General features: G+C 39.7%; 1 protein-coding gene across 1 annotated transcript in view; it reads left to right on the top strand.

Annotated features, from left to right (window-relative positions):
* The window catches only part of Nup358 (Nucleoporin 358kD), a 343,965-nt gene that overhangs the window by 277,794 nt on the left and 49,446 nt on the right, over positions 1-16,725 (top strand). Inside the window, exon 25 of the mRNA XM_067157834.2 lies at positions 5,478-5,549. Coding sequence (XP_067013935.2) covers positions 5,478-5,549 — 72 coding nt within the window. The remainder of the gene's footprint in view (positions 1-5,477; positions 5,550-16,725) is intronic.

Genomic DNA, 16,725 nt, shown 5'->3' with positions numbered 1-16,725 from the left:
GCTGTTTCTACCTCAAGCCATGTTAATGGGTATTTGTTGTTTTTGGCCTTTACCTATACTACAGTCATTGATGGTGGTGTTGCCCCAATCTCCATTTAACAGCAAATTGAAGTACTTCATTTCATCCCTGATCTCTTCCTCTGTTTGTATTAAGCTGCCATCATCTGTTTCCAGTGCAAGGATGTTTATATATTAATTTCTTTTACCTTTTACTATTTTGTACAGTAGTTTCCTACTTCCTTGTCAGTCTTCCTCTGTCCTAGTACTAAAGCACTTTTCCGTCTCTTCCTGGATCAGTCTTTTTACAGCCAGTTTCGATTTAGTGTTTTCCTGTGCTAGATGTGCAATTTCTAATTAATTTTGTCTATCATCCGTTTTCTATTTTTTGAGGTCTAATTTTCTTTTCAGTATATTTCTATCTTTTACTGTTGTGTTCACTCGGTCATTCCACCAAGGTGTTTCCTTCACTTTTGGTGTGGCACTTGTTTTTCCGCAAATTTCCTTGGCTTCTTTTACAAGGATTTCTTTGAATAAGGACCATTCTTCTTCTTCTACTCCCCCTTTCTCAGTTTTGGGTAATTTGGCTGTTATCCTCGCTTCATAGTTTCCTTTCTTCTCCATGTCCTTCAACAGCCATGTCTTAATCTACTGTAAATGAGATAGAATAAAGTTGTGTAACACAATGTGTAAGTTGTATAACACAATGTATAAGTGTTGATCAGGTGGAAGCGCCCAAAACAAAGTTGAAGCTACTATACCAGCTGTGTGCAACTTGGTGACGGACATTCATCCTGGTTCCACGCTAAAAGTGGAGTCCAACAGGGCAGTGCATTATTATTCCCATTATTGTTCGTCACCGTCACATAATGAAGAACGTTATGAAACTTCTGGTGAACTTCTGGCTTTCTCCGATGACTTCATGATCTGGGCAGAACATGAGGAACAAGTATGGGTGAGGCTCTACGCATAGAAAGTTCCAGGAATTTGCTGTGTAGATAACCCAAGTCAAAATGGTAGTGATGGCAATAAATAGGGAGCAACGACCAGCTAACATCATACTAGGAAACGGTCCATTGGGAACTGTGGAACACTTTGGATATCTCGGCAGTGTAATTTTTTGGCATGCACTAGCCACAAAGGAGGTGGGAAATAGAGAGCAGGATCTCTCTCACCTTTACCAGCAAGCCCTTTGGAACCCCCAAAGTACCAAGAAAAACAATTGCCGGGCTGAGTGACTCGGGCGGTTGAGGCGCTGGCCTTCTGACCCCAACTTGGCAGGTTCGATCCTGGCTCAGTCCGGTGGTATTCAAAGGTGCTCAAATACGTCAGCCTCTTGTCAGCAGATTTACTGGCACGTAAAAGAACTCCTATGAGACTAACTTCCGGCACCTCTGCGTCTCTGAAAAACCGTAAAAGTAGTTAGTGGGACGTAAAGGAAATAACATTTTATTATTAGAAAATCAAAGCTGGCGATGTTCAATCAATATTTCATACTGATCTTAACCGATGGTATTGAAACGCGCACCCTCAGTAAGGGTGACTCGTCAAGATTACAGATATTTGAGATGGAGTTCTTAAGGTCCACAATTCAAAAAAATAAAAACTGGAGAAATTAAGGAATGATATGGATAGAAAGTAAACTGTGTTTGAGGTATATTGTTAGATCCGGCCAGCATATCCAGATTGAGATGGTTTGTGCCTGTAATAAGGTTGGAGTGTACAATGATAACTTATGTTAATTTGGGAGAGGCATGTGGCAGGCAAACGGATGGTAGGAAGACCAACAACCCACTGGATGGACACCATAAATAAAGATGGACCTTGCTCATTGGAAAAGGACACTGGAGGATGTTATTAACAGGACATTGGAGGACATCTCAGAAATTCTGTACCTTGGTTCAGTCATTTTCGGTTTAGGGAGCTGTTCTCCCAAGATTAAGAGAACAGTTATAGCCAAAAAAAATGACAAATTTGTCCCGTTTATGGCAGGATAGCTTTCTCTCATTACACTGAAAATGCGAGTAGTATCCAGTCTGGTGTTTTCAGTTTTCTTTTATGGAGCCAAGATGTGAACTCTTCATGCTACAGACCTGAAGAAAATAGATTCTTTTGAAATATGCTGCTGGTAACAAATGTTGCGCATACCTTGGAATGAATTTCACACCAATGATTCCATTATAAACCAGCTCAATCCCAGAGTGAGGTGGGAGTGACAGCATAGAAAAACTTATCATTCTTGGAAATGTTCCTGGCGAGAGAGATCGTGGTCGAGTTTCCACTCGACGGTCAAACATTATCGAGGATATAACTGGGTTGAACATCTTTGTAGCACATCTGGCAGAGGACCGCAATAGATGGGGACAACTGACCAATAACCTCCCCGGAGATCACGATCCTCAGAATTGAGGGAATGATAAGAGAGATTTCTCAGTAAGACAAGAGTGGGAGAAGCTCGCCAGTACTACCCGGGAAACTCTTGTGCTTCATTGCTAATCCATCTAGGAGTGGGGACTGTTCGGGAGAGGGGAAGCACAAGAGGAGCATTTTATTAAGTTTAAACATTTCAACAATTATTGAGAAGGTTTGCATAGAATATTAACATAAATTATGCATATTCAAATAAGTACACCAGGTTGTTAACGAGTCTGCAATTTGAAGTAAACGAGATGTGGCTTCAGAAAAGAAATTGCATTTCTGCATTTTAAAAAGGCAAGATTGAATGTCATTCTTTATAATTTACACTTGAATTTAACTGGAGAAAATCCTCTTTGGAATGGAACTTAGCCCCAAAACAACATTGAACAATCGATGTTAAGTAGTCTACATACAAAACAGGGAACTAGATAAGAAATTTCAGGTGCTAATTAGTGAAAGAGAAAAAAAAAAACACTAATTCTGCAAAGGAGTATAACGATACAGAACATACAATTTACCTGTTGGTTAAAAATTTTGACTAATGTTGATCTCAACAAAGATGAAATGGAAAAAAAGAAAGATAATTGACTCATCAAAAACCTGGTGTACTAAGTCAGTGTGTACCAGTATAAGTCCAGAAATGGTGAAATTTATCAATTCTAAATTACACTTGTTAATAATTATTAATACTCTTAATCAATTCAAAATAACTTAGCAGATTGATATTAGACTTCTTCTGGATTTTAGGATCTTGCATCACGCAGTGCTAATCCCTGCAGTGTTATAGTGCTTCTTGAACAGCTTTTTGTGAAAGACTTATCCTTTACTTATTGTTTTCCTATGCATTGTTTTTTATAGTTTTATTTAATCGGCCGATGACACAGAATAGAGGTTGAAACCGGTACCACTTTTAATCTAGTAAGAATGTAAAATTTACATTTATTTTCCTTTAGGTTGAACCACTTTATTCCTGATTTCAATTTAATTATAAAAACAAAATCTGCTGAACTTCATGAGGACAGGCTTCAGCAATCATTGAGGGGTCATCTTGACAGATCTTCAGTGTTGATGTGGGAAGTGTGGGATAAAAAAACTGAATAAAGACAGAGAAAGGAAAGAAAGAAAAAATGTTATTACGGGTGATAAAGGACTGGGAACATGGAACGAACACAAGGATTAATGGAAAGGAAGAAAGACACGTCATATGAATTCATATATAGAAAGTTAGGAACTCTTAATCGGATATACACGATAACTGGGTCAGCATCAAAAAAGGGAGCAACAGAAAGAGTAGGCAAGGACAAACCTGAAAACACAAAAGCTCAAGGGCATTCCCAACTTCTTCATACATTGCTGTCTTAAGAGTAGGAGTGCTTTCTCCCAATTAGCTTCAGTTCTTCTGAATCTTTTATCCTATTTCATGTGTCTTTCCTTGTTCCTCTGTCATCATGAATTCCTTCCAGCAAGCCAGGTGGGATGTTTTAGAACAGTGTGCCTCCATTTATTGTGGTCGTAGTATGCTTCTTTCTCTAGGGTGTCCACTCGCTCTTCGTCCCAGAATGAACTTCTCAAAATACTTCCTTGGAGTTCAAGTCGCCTGCATCCGATTAACGTGTCCTTGTCACTTCAACTTAGCCTTTCTTCCATGGTCACGTTGACCTGCGGATCTCTTTGAATCTGATCATTCCTAATTCTGTCTTGTTTCCTGTATAGCTGATCTAAGGAACTTCATTTCAAATTTCTTTTCCATATATGACTGTCGCTTGTTTGTTCCTGTCTCATTACTTTTATTGGTGTATTCGGAGGGATCCTTTTGTCCTGTGTTTGCCCTTTATTCCCAGTCATTTACCATTTGTATTAATGTCTCTTCCCTTATTCTCCCTTTATCCAGACGCAGACTACTGGTAAACTCCATTGCATAATAAAATAAACTTGAGATCTCGATACTCAGACATGAGTTATGCTACTGAGAAGAAGATAGAAAATCCAGATACATCTTTACAAAAGCTGGGAAATAGAAACAAGGGACCAAGAAGAAATGGATGTAGAACAGGGACTGATAAGTCAGTCTGTTTGAAGATTGCAAAGTATGAAGATTGTCCTTCTCGTTTTGGGTTTGTCCCTGTCTCATGTTGGGGAAAATTGACCTCCGTGAGATTCAGTTCGCGCTTACTGATGCATTGAATCTTTAGCTAACTAAATTCTACTCTTTGTGCTAGAGTATATAGTTCTTTTATTAAGTGTACATTTTTCCTATCGGTATCTTGACTGAATACTTCAGGTGAGATTGCGTCTGTTTTTCAAGAATACGTTGATGGATTCGCTCAGGATTTGGACTTAAATCAACACGAACCCAAGGGATACTAAAGAAGCTTGCTCAACTTCTGGTCAGAGGGAGAGATTTATTAAAGAAATTAAATCATCCGTCCTCCAATGAGGGTGATCATTCGGATCTGGAATACAGTTAGGATTTCAATGGAGTTTAAAAACATAAAAGAAAGTGGAAATTTAATAGTTAATGCTGTTTTTCTTTTTTCTACGTTTAGTGGGGTGGTTCTCAGGTATAGATGGAAGTGAATGATTTGTAGAGAGTCCCTCAGTATATGTATTACTGTTCTTTCTATTTCTTTGTATAGTTGTCCTGGCTGACGATGACATCAAACATTGTCGAAACCGGTACCAAATGTAAATAAACATGATGTTTTAAATGTAAACCTTCACGTAATATATTGTATTGAAAAGGTGGATATTAACTTTCCCATTTCTCTATTGTGGATTTTGCAGAATGGAACTTTCAAAAATTTTATAGGAAGGTCGATGTCTGACTAGGGATAAATGTCCTTTCTGTTGATGGCTATGATGTCAGCCCTCCTATTAGTCGGTCAGAGATCCAGCAAGTGGTTATCACATTTAGACTTTTATCCTAATGGCTCAGCCTAGCAGTTGCTCTCCAAGAGGAAAGATCATCAGGCCTTTTTCACTGGATGTTTGTTGGGGGTGAAGTTGAGTTCTAAAACAAAGAGTTTTTATTCATGCATTTAATTGTTTTTGTCTTATTTCAGGTGTGGCAAGGACCCTGTTTGAGGATATTTCTACTGACTCGGGTGGTCTCAATGTAACTGATATAAGTGAAGGTAAGTACTAATTTCCAATGTTTTAAGTTGCAATTAAATATTACCCTTTTTACTCGTTGGCTAAGAAATAATATTTTCAGTCCACTTACATGCATTTGTGGCAACAATCTGTAAAACTTATTTATTGCTTAAGAACACACAAAACCATATAAACATTTAATTTATACACTAACTAACTGTTATACTCCCACTGTACTCCAAAAATGTACCTTTGATAAAAGTCAGCCTTGTCAGTACTTAGTTTTTAAATTATTTTTTATCACCTCATACACCATACATGTTTCAATCAATCAATCACTACTGATCTGCATTTAGGGCAGTCGCCCAGGTGGCAGATTCCCTATCTGCTGTTTTCCTAGCCTTTTCTTAAATGATCTCAAAGAAATTGGAGAATTATTGAACATTTCCCTTGGTAAGTTATTCCAATCCCTAACTCCCCTTCCTATAAATGAATATTTGCCCTAATTTGTCCTCTTGAATTCCAAATTTATCTTCATATTGTGATCTTTCCTAATTTTAAAGACACCACTCAAACTTATTCGTCTACTGATGTCCTCCCACGCCATCTCTCCCTGACAGCTCGGAACATATTTTTGATCAGATTTTTTATATGCTCTATTGGTGGAAGAATATCTAATTCCCTCCATGGGAACTTTGAATTTCCATACATACCATTTAATCGATTAGCTCGTCTCCTTTCTCCCAAATTTTCCCAGCCCAAACGTTGCAACATTTTTGTAAGGCTACTCTTTTGTCGGAAGTCACCCAGAACAAATCGAGCTGCTGTTCTTTGGAGTTTTTCCAGTTCTTGAATCAAGTAATCCTGGTGAGTGTCCCATACACTGGAACCATACTCTAGTGGGGGTCTTACCAGAGACTTATATGCCCTCTCCTTTACATCCTTATAACAACTCCTAAATACCCTCATAAGCATGTGCAGAGATCTGTACCCTTTATTAACAATCATGTTTATGTGATTACCCCAATGAAGGTCTTTTCTTATATTAACACCTAGGTATTTACGATGATCCCCAAAAGGAACTTTCACCCCATCAACGCAGTAATTAAAACTGAGAGGACTTTTCCTGTTTGTGAAACTCACAACCTGACTTTTAACCCAGTTTATCATCATACCATTGTCCACCGTCCATCTCACAACACTGTCGAGGTCACCCTGCAGCCGCTCACAATCTTGTAACTCATTTATTACTCTGTACAGAAGAACATCATCTGCAAACAGCCTTCTCTCTGAGTCCACTTCTTTACACATATCATTGATGTATATAAGAAAACACAAAGGTCCAATAATACTGCCTTGAGGAATTCCCCTCTTAATTCTCTGAGTTCTATTTTCTAGAAATATAGCCACCCATTCAGTCACTCTTTTTTCTAGTCCAATTGCACTCATTTTTGCCAGTAGTCTTCCATGATCTACCCTATCGAATGCCTTAGATAGGTCAATCGCAATACAGTCCATTTGGCCTCCTGAATCCAGAATATCTGCTATATCTTGCTGAAATCCTACAAGCTGAGCTTCAGTCGAATAACCTTTCCTAAATCCAAACTGCCTTCTGTCAAACCAGTTATTAAATTTGCAAACATGTCTAATATAATCAGAAGAATGCTTTCTCATAGCTTACATACAATGCATGTCAAACTGACTGGCCTGTAATTTTCAGCTTTATGTCTATCACCCTTTCCTTTATACACAGGGCCTACTATAGCAACTCTCCATTCATTTGGTATAGCTCCTTCAACCAAACAATAATCAAATAAGTGTTTCAGAGATGGTACTATATCCCAACCTATTGCCTTTAGTATATCCCCAGAAATCTTATCAATTCCAGCTGCTTTTCTAGTTTTCAACTTTTGTATCTTACTGTAAATGTCATCATTATCATAGGTAAATTTTAACACTTCTTTAGTGTTACTCACATTCCCTATCTGGACATTATCCTTGTAACCAAGAATCTTTACATACTGCTAACTGAATACTTCCGTGTTTTGAAGATCCTCGCATACACACTCCCCTTGTTCATTAATGATTCCTGGAATGACCATTGAACCTGTTTCTGCCTTAAAGTACCTATACATACTCTTCCATTTTTCACTAAAATTAGTATGACCACCAATTATGCTTGCCATCATGTTATCCTTAGCTGACTTCTTTGCTAGATTCAATTTCCTGGTAAGTTCCTTCAATTTCTCCTTACTTCCATAACCATTTCTAACTATTTCTTTCCAGTCTGCACCTCCTTTGTAGTCTCTTTACTTCTCTGTTATAATATAGTGGATCCTTACCATTCCTTACCACCTTTAAAGGAACAAACCTATTTTCACATTCCTCAAAAATTGCTTTAAACCCATCCCAGAGTCTGTTTACATTTTTATTTACCATTTTCCAGCGATCATAGTTACTTTATAAAAACTCCCTCATGCCTGTTTTATCAGCCATATGATACTGCCTAATAGTCCTAATTTTAATATCTTCCTTTCTTTCACATTTATTTTTAACTATGACAAAAACAGCTTCGTGATCACTAATACCATCTATTACTTTGGTTTCTCTATAGAGCTCATCTGGTTTTATCAGCACCACATCCAAAATATTCTTCCCTCTAGTTGGTTCCATCACTTTCTGAATCAGGTGCCCTTCCCATATTAACTTATTTGCCATTTGTTGGTCATGCCTCCTGTCGTTCGTATTACCTTCCCAATTGACATTTGGTAAATTGAGATTACCTGCTACTATCACATTCCTTTCCATATCATTTCCAACATAGCTGATTATCTTATCAAATAATTCTGAATCGGCGTCAGCGCTACCCTTTCCCAGTCTCTACACTCCAAAGACATCACGTTGCCTATTATCTTTAGAGAAGAGCCTTACACCCAGAATTTCATGTTTTTCTTCCTTAACTTTTTTCGTAGTTTACAAATTCTTCTTTCACCAGAACGAATACTCCCCCTCCTACCATTCCTATCCTGGGGCCGATGACCTTCGATGTTAGGCCCCTTTAAACAACAAGCATCATCATCATCATCATCATTCCTATCCTATCTTTACGATACACACTCCAGTTCCGTGAGATTATCTCTGCATCCATTATATCATTTCTCAGCCATGATTCAACTCCTATTACAATATCTGGTAAGTATATATCTATTAAATTACTTAATTCGATTCCTTTGTTTACAATGCTTCTACAGTTGAGGACTAACATTTTTGTCATCCCTACTTGATTTCCAGTTCTCTGTTCGCTTAACACCGCTCCCTAGACCACCCTGTTTCCCTGAATGTACCTGCCTGTAACCCTTCTAAAAAAGTTTCCTAGCTTATATGTACCACTGCGATTTAAGTGAAAGCCATGTGGACGCAGATCCCTATCTCCTACCCACCCATTACGATCTAGAAATCTCACTCCCAGTTTCCTGCATACCCACTCCATAGTCTCATTTAAATCCCCAATCACCTTCCAGTCAGTATCCCTCCTACAGAGTAATCCACTGATAACAATCTCCGCTTCCTTAAACTTCCTCCATGCTGCATTTACCAGATCCCACACATCCCCAACTATGTTGGTACTTATACCTGCTTGCCTTACGTTGTTAGTACCAACATGAAACACTACCACCTTCTCCTTTCCCTCTTCCTTCTCTTCTACTTTCCTGAACATCTGCCTCAACCTAATTCCTGGATAACACTCTACCCTGGTTCCGTTTCCTCCACACACTTTCCCCACAGGTCTTAACGATGGAATCCCCCATGACCAGAGCCTCAACCCTACCCACCTCATTTGATCCCCTCCCCTCCTGGTCAGCCTTATCTTCTCTCACTGCTGCAGAAGCTACTTCCTCCTCCCTTTTCTCCCTCCCATGACCCTGTTCCACCTGTCTTTTCCTTTCCACAACACTACATTACACTATTATTATTATTATTATTATTATTATTATTATTATTATTATTGAAATTGTAATTCGTTCTTTGTTGTATGTTAATTTCTTCGTAGGAAGCAAAATGTTAATTTATATTGTGTATTATAATAGTTATTTTTATGTACAGCAGGATAGCATAGTAGCGTAGTAATTTGTTTCAGTCTCTTTTTCATTTATTCAGTATGTTCTATATTTTTATGTTAATTATGTATTTTACTGGTTAAGTGTAAGACAGGGACACTTGTCCCTAACTTTGCCAGTTAAAATAAATCATATCTATCTATCTATCTATCTATCTACATTTCCCTTTCCTACATTTTCCCTTCCTCCTACTTCCACACATATCAGCGACAGTTCCCTGTTCCTCAGCTTCCCTTGGTTGTTCTACCTGCAGTGACTCGTACCGATTTCTAACAGACACCTGTCCTGAATTCTGATCCTGATCAGAGCCCTTAGCCTGCAATCTCCTTCCCCTTAAAACATTAGACCACATGTCTTCTACAATTCCCCCATTTCCTTCCCATCCTTCCTTTACACCTACTGTATCCTGTACTTTATTTGAGGGAGGCCTACTTTCCTTCCTGTCGGCTGAGAGAATCCTAATTATCTCCCTCAAACTCTCCAACTCCTCCCTCATACTCCTTAATGCCTGGCCACACCCGCAGTTCCTACAGTTGCACTGCTTAGCCATTATTTACGGAATAATGGGAAGAAAAGGGAAAAATAAAATAACTTATTCTGTGCAAATAAAAATGAAAGGAAAGAAATATTGCCTATAAAAATGAAAGGAAAGAAATATTGTCTGTGATAGTTCACAAAACTCACACAACAAGGTAATTAATATAAGCTACTACTACACAATACTACCGGTACTTTGTTGTACGAATTTTTTGTCTTGTTCCTCACTGGCTTTTTCTCTCTACCAGTTATCCTTTGGATCTCTTTACTTAATATTACACATCAAACTCGTAAGTTCTAAACATCTCTAATAGAAATCTAATGTGTCGTAAGTAGAGCCCGGATTATATGCAATTGCATATTGTTTCCATATATGTAGCTACAACAAAAGCTAAAATGTTGGCGAATCGCACTGAAACGACCATTATTCCAGGAGTTCAAAATTACGTATCTTTACATATTTCGATGTGTAATAAATATTTTGATAAATAATACATATTTTAAGTATTCTGAATGATATTGTGTATTTGAAAGAAAACACAATTTTTTTCACTAACTTTACATCAATTTAAAACATTTGGAAATAGTTTTAAAAGCCTGCACATCTCTAACATTTAAAAATAATTTAATAATTTAAAATTAAGTATTGTGTCCAAGAATCTCGTCCCGGAGCTATGTTGATGAAGTAACAGTACAGTGTGAAAGAGGGGTCAACGACATGTCGCTGTTATTATGGAGAAAGACACAAAGTGAAAGTTACCCTGCAGGTGGGATGACTGCTTGGCAAAAAGAACCGGTAAAAGAAAACACTTACTCGAACGATATTCTGAGTCAGTTAGCGAATCGCTATGGCACCATTTGCATCCAAACTAGCATCAAAGTTCAAAGATTGGTTTTCGATTGATGCCATTACAAATGACGGTAAAATCATGCCATGTGGAGTGTGTGACAAACTTATTGAGTGCTCCATGAAGTCAGTCAGAACAGCATTTAAAAACTGATCTTCATGCGAGAAATAAAAAATGTGCTCTGTTGAAGAAACAAGTTGTTCTTACACAAGGGGTGCTGGAACCTTCTTTGTCTTCTACCTTTGAATTTAATAAGGATTTGTGCATGACAGTGGTTGCTGCAAACGTACTTTGGTATAAACTTGGAGTGCTGAAGTTTCAAGGATTCCTACGCAAATATTGCAACTTCAAATTTCTGGATGAATCAACACTCTGGAAAAACTATTTGAACTCGTGCTAACATTGATACGATGGGAACTATTAGAGCTGAACTTGGCGATTCATATGTGTGGATCGCCGTTGACGAGTCGACCGATGCTTTGGGATTTCATTGCAAATCTCCTACCAAGTGATTTGGATCCAGAGGCTCCATGTAAGTCTTATTTAATTTACTGCAAACCACTGGAACAGACAAATCATGCTACAATTTTGCGATTCTTTAACAAAAGACTTAGAGGTAATGATTAATGAAGAAAACTTGTTGGTACTCTACTAGGATTCTGAATCCTAAATGCTAAAAGCTGTGGTTGTGTTGTCTGTGTTTTGCCCCAATACGGTCCACTTCACAGATTTGGCACGGATTACATTTTTAAAAAATTACCTGAAGTGAATGGTTTACCATCAGCAGCAAGACAATTTTTCTGCAAATCTCCCCCGTAGCTTGCAGTGTTACAAGAAATTGTTACCAGATGTGCCTTTACCTCCACAGCCTGTAACCACCAGATGGGGAACATGGATAGAAGCTGTGAACTTCTTTAATGAACGTTTTGAAGCAGTGAAGTCAGGCCCCCCTCTGGGGACACCATGACCTTGACATCGGTGCGGGGGCTTGTGTGCTTGTTGATCCGGAGGGCTGTGCAAACTCGGGGTTACCCGTGCTGAATTGGCCTCGGTGTAGAGCCAGACTAGCGTGTCCCCCGAGTTGCCTGAGAGGTGTATGTGCTCTTTATTCTTCACCACTATTTCTACCCTTCATTCTCACCTTAAATTTCATTACTCTTCCTGTCTGGCAACCCTTTCAGCCTCTGGCAGAATAGGTTTGTACGGAGGTTTTATCCTCCCCCAACCACAAGTTTGGGGTCATGGCGAGGTGATGCATGACTACTGGGAGAGTAGTTCTTAGCGACCCCCTCCAGATACCAGGCGCCTTCTGGAGTATATAGCCTTGACTTCGGTACTACTCCCTGGCTCTGCCGATGGTCGACTTGATATTTCCGGAGTACTCGTGGGACCAAAAAACGGAACCTCTCTCTTCTTTCTTCTTTTTCAAAGGCTGGCACCCTTCAAAAAACTGCGTCTAAGATTGGCAAAAAACGCAAGCGGTATACTCCAGTTCCAGTGGAATATGTAAGTGACGAACGTCTTCTTCGATTCCTGGTTGCTTCCAGGGTCAGTGGTAAATTTTCTTGATGAATGTCCTTTCATGATCAGCAATTTGATTGAAGAAATTGTTGCTGGTGAAGTCGACGAGATGCACAAGCTCCACGATGGATCCATACTTACAAAGACATCTACGGCTGAACAATCCAGACGGCTGCTTAAAGCTAAGTTGTTCGGAAAGGTAGAGGTGAAAATCAAGAAGCACCAAACCCTTAACTCCTACAAGGGAGTTATATTCCACAGGGATGTGGTTAAGTCTTCCGATGATACTATGATCCGGTACCTCGGTACGTCGGGGTGTAACAGACGTGAAGAGGTTGAAGAGGCGTGTGGGTGATAAGCTACTCGATACGGGTGCTTTCATCCTTCCCTTCGACGCCGAAACCGTACCTGAACGGATAAAAGTAGCAATGTATAGTCTGAATGTTCGTCCGTATATTCCAGCACCAATGAGGTGTTATTACTGTCAAAAGTTTGCCCACACCTCATTGCGATGTACAGGTACAACGACCTGTAAAATGTGTGGGAAGTGCGAGCATGCTGGGATTGACTGCACCTGTGTGTGTCAACTGCCCGGGTGCGCATGCTCCAATCTCAAAGGAGTGCCCCACATTCAGTCAGGAAAATAAGATCCAGGAGATAAGCTATCTTATCCTGACACCTGGAGGAAGTTCAAGTCTGTGGCTGCTCTGGAGTTCACATTTAATTTACAAAAGGTATACATTTATTATTCAGTTAATTATTATTCAATCTATCTTTTAATGTTGGAACGTATAATATAAACAAAATTCACCATTCTGACCTACGTTAGCAGCTACCGCAGCAAATACATGCTGACTTTCACAATGAAGAGGATCCATTTCAGTTCCAGACATACACCGATTTTAGAACTTTATATCAATACAAATACTTTTTTAGACAAGATTTTAAATTAGTCTACAGTAATTTTAACATGTGCTTGTACTTCCCAATATCATATTTCTTAACCACTGTTCCATAAATTATAATATCACAACAAATCTTAGCTCAATTCGTATAAACTACAATTGTTATCGTTTCTTTAAAAATGTTTGTTTTAAGATTAGTTAATATGCTGATGATGCCCAATAAGAAGGGCGAAACATGTCCATAATATTCAAATCTTTTATGTCCATTTAACCACATAACTTGGTACTGTATGTATTGAATAGGTTGAATAATAAATGTATACCTTTTCTAAATTAAAGTAATGACTTGTAATGCTCTGGAGTTCTCCATCTCCTTCGCTGAAAAGGTCGCAAACGTGCGGATCACTCCACAGTTTTGTACAGAACACCAGTACTGAAAATGCATCAGAAAGTCGGCAACAAAATATGATCCCTAAAGAAACTGGAGTTTTAATGGCAGAAAAATCGGAACTTCCGTTATCGCCGACATCCTTCCCCTTCGGCTGGGAAGTCCTCCCCCAACAGGGCGGGGTGGGGAAGGCATCCCCAAATAGGGCTGAAGTCCAGCCCTCCTTCCAATGCCCAGACCATAAAGGAGGAGAGGTGAAGCCACAGAGCTCCCGTAAGAAATTGGAGAAGAAGCCTTCTCCAACTCAATCGGGGGTTACAGGATCCCCGAAGAAATCCGGCAAGCCATCTGCCTGCTCTCCTCCGAAAAAGACAAACAGTGGGCAAAAGCGAGAGGCACCAACCTAGTTCTTCCAGAAAGAGGGCCCACTGTTCCCGATCAATGAGATCACTGTCCGCTGAGTGTCCGGTTACCAGGCCTCCTCCTCCTGAGGAGACAATGAAGCCTCAACCACTCCTTGTCTTATATGGTGATGACAACAAAGATACCGACAAAGACGGCGGTAATGGATCAAACGAAGGGCAAGAAATTGCTCTGAATTCGAGGCGCTATCTATCCACACATTGGCACTATTGCAGTGGAACTGAAATATTACTCCAAATAATTAATGAAAGCAAAAATTCCACCTAATCGATACTTTCTCTTTTATTTAGCCTCAGGCTATTTAAACAGACATTAAAATCAAATTCACAACATATTTCGAATGCTTTGCATTCATTATCAGCTGTTTACAATAAGCATAGGTAAAAATAACTAAGAACGATCTCACAATTTACTTTAAAACCTTAAAAACAAGTGTTAGTCATGCGCATGTGGGTGGATGGGTGGGGTTGGGAGGGGAGGTTGCATTGAAGGCGATTGTTAGTTGGACTATAACGTATTATTAAAAACTTATTATTAAAAACACTGATTGGGTTAAAAATTATAGTTTCACTATGAGTCTTGTGAGTTTATCTATAAAATCATTGATTGTGGAAACTTGTAGATCCTTGAATGAAGTATTTCTGTAGAACAGTTTGTAAAAAGTTTGTCTTAAGACGGCATCCGGTTGTTTTCACGTCTTTCGTCACTTGTTAGGTGGAGAGGTGTGGCTTGTTTTGATGAAAGAGGTTTACTATTTGATGTTTAAGAGACTTGTTAAAAAACAAAAAGTATCAAGACGGTGGAAGAATTTTAAATATTGTAAAACTTAGAGATTAAATTTTGATACGGAAAATGAAGTTGATTACTTGCAATACTTATTACTGTCGCCTAGCTGAGATACTTCAATTGATAACCGTCTACGCGGCCTCCATAGTCTTTCTACAGGAATCACGTTTCAGACCTGGACACGACACGACTGAGAGGATTTCGTCTTTACTCTAAAGACGAGTAGCTGTGGATGGCGCAGCAACTGGGGGCGTTTCTACCCTAGTTCGCTCAGACATCTTCAGCGAAGAAGTACCGCTCCGTACTCGGCTAGATGCTGTTGCAGTTCGCACTCCGTTGCTGGTAATGACAACAGTGTGCTATATGTACTTTCCAGCGGACTACGATCTTGAAATGCGTGCACTACAAGATTTGATCGCTCAGTTGCCTCTTCTTTTCCTCATGCTGGGAGACGTGAACGCCTGTAACACACTATGGGAGTTCTCAGTCTTCCTGTGCTAGGGGGAGGATGCTGGAGCGACTGATGAACCTATTTGATCTGTGTGTGCTTAATACAGGGGAACCGACACATTTCAGCAGCGCACATGGCACGTTCTTACACTTGGATGTCGCTTTGTGCAGCTGTGCGCTAGTTCCCCTGCTACAGTGGCAAGTACACGACGACTTCTGTGATAGAATTATGGGAAAGTAGTCACTATCTCTCTTGAATCTAGGACAGTCTGAAGTACCAAAACTCTGGTTACTTCAGCGGGCAAATTGGCCAGAATTTTCGAAATGCGCAGTGATGGCCGAAGGTATGCTGGAGTCTGTTTCTTCCATTACTACTGAAATTTTGACTGCTGCAGAGGAAACAATTCCATCCTTGTCCGGTATTCGTCGCCGGAAACAGGTCCCATGGTGGACGGACGAAATTGCAGTAGCCATACGTGATCGCCGACGGTCTTTTATGCACTATCGTCGGAATCCTACAATGGCAAATCCTATCACATTTGAGCGTCTGCGCGTGAAAGCCTGTTTTTTGATTCGAGAATGTAAGAAAGCTACTTGGGAAAAGTATGCGTCTTCCATGATGGCACATACTCAGTCATCATAAGTGTGAACAAAACTCCGCCGTATTATCGGAGTACAGTGTGTGCCCTCAGTTCCCGTTATCTCCATTAATGGAGATATTGTTAAGATTCCTTCAGTCATTGTAGACCACATCACATATTTTGCAGATACGTTCACCTCTGGGGGATATGACGCTGCATTTCTACCAATTAAGCGCAAAGCAGAGGCACACCATCTCTCTTTCGCCTCTAGTGCTTCACATCCCTCAACGTGCCTTTCACGGAGTGGGAGTTGCGGAGTGCACTCGCGCTATGCAGAGGGACTGCTCCTGGACCGAACAAAATCCATAATCAAATGCTTAAGCATTTGAGTGACAGATGTCTCAAGGATATCTTCACCGTATTCAACAGAATATGGAGTGAGGGAGTCTTTCCATCTCAGTGGCATGAGGGAATTGTGATACCAAAACTTCTGGATAGTTTAGGCCAATATGCCGTACAAATGGCTTTTGTAAGCTATTTGAAAGGATGGTTAACCAGCGTTTTGTGTGGGCCATTGGAAAGGAAGGTATCTTGTCTAACTACCAGCGTCGGTTTCGCTCTCATTGGTCTGCCACTGATCATCTGGTCAGACTGGAGTGC

The sequence above is a fragment of the Anabrus simplex genome, chromosome 14 (genome assembly GCF_040414725.1).
Source record: "Anabrus simplex isolate iqAnaSimp1 chromosome 14, ASM4041472v1, whole genome shotgun sequence".
Lineage (NCBI taxonomy): Eukaryota > Metazoa > Arthropoda > Insecta > Orthoptera > Tettigoniidae > Anabrus > Anabrus simplex.
Note: the sequence above shows the minus strand (reverse complement) of the source record. Positions and strands in the feature narration are given on the sequence as shown.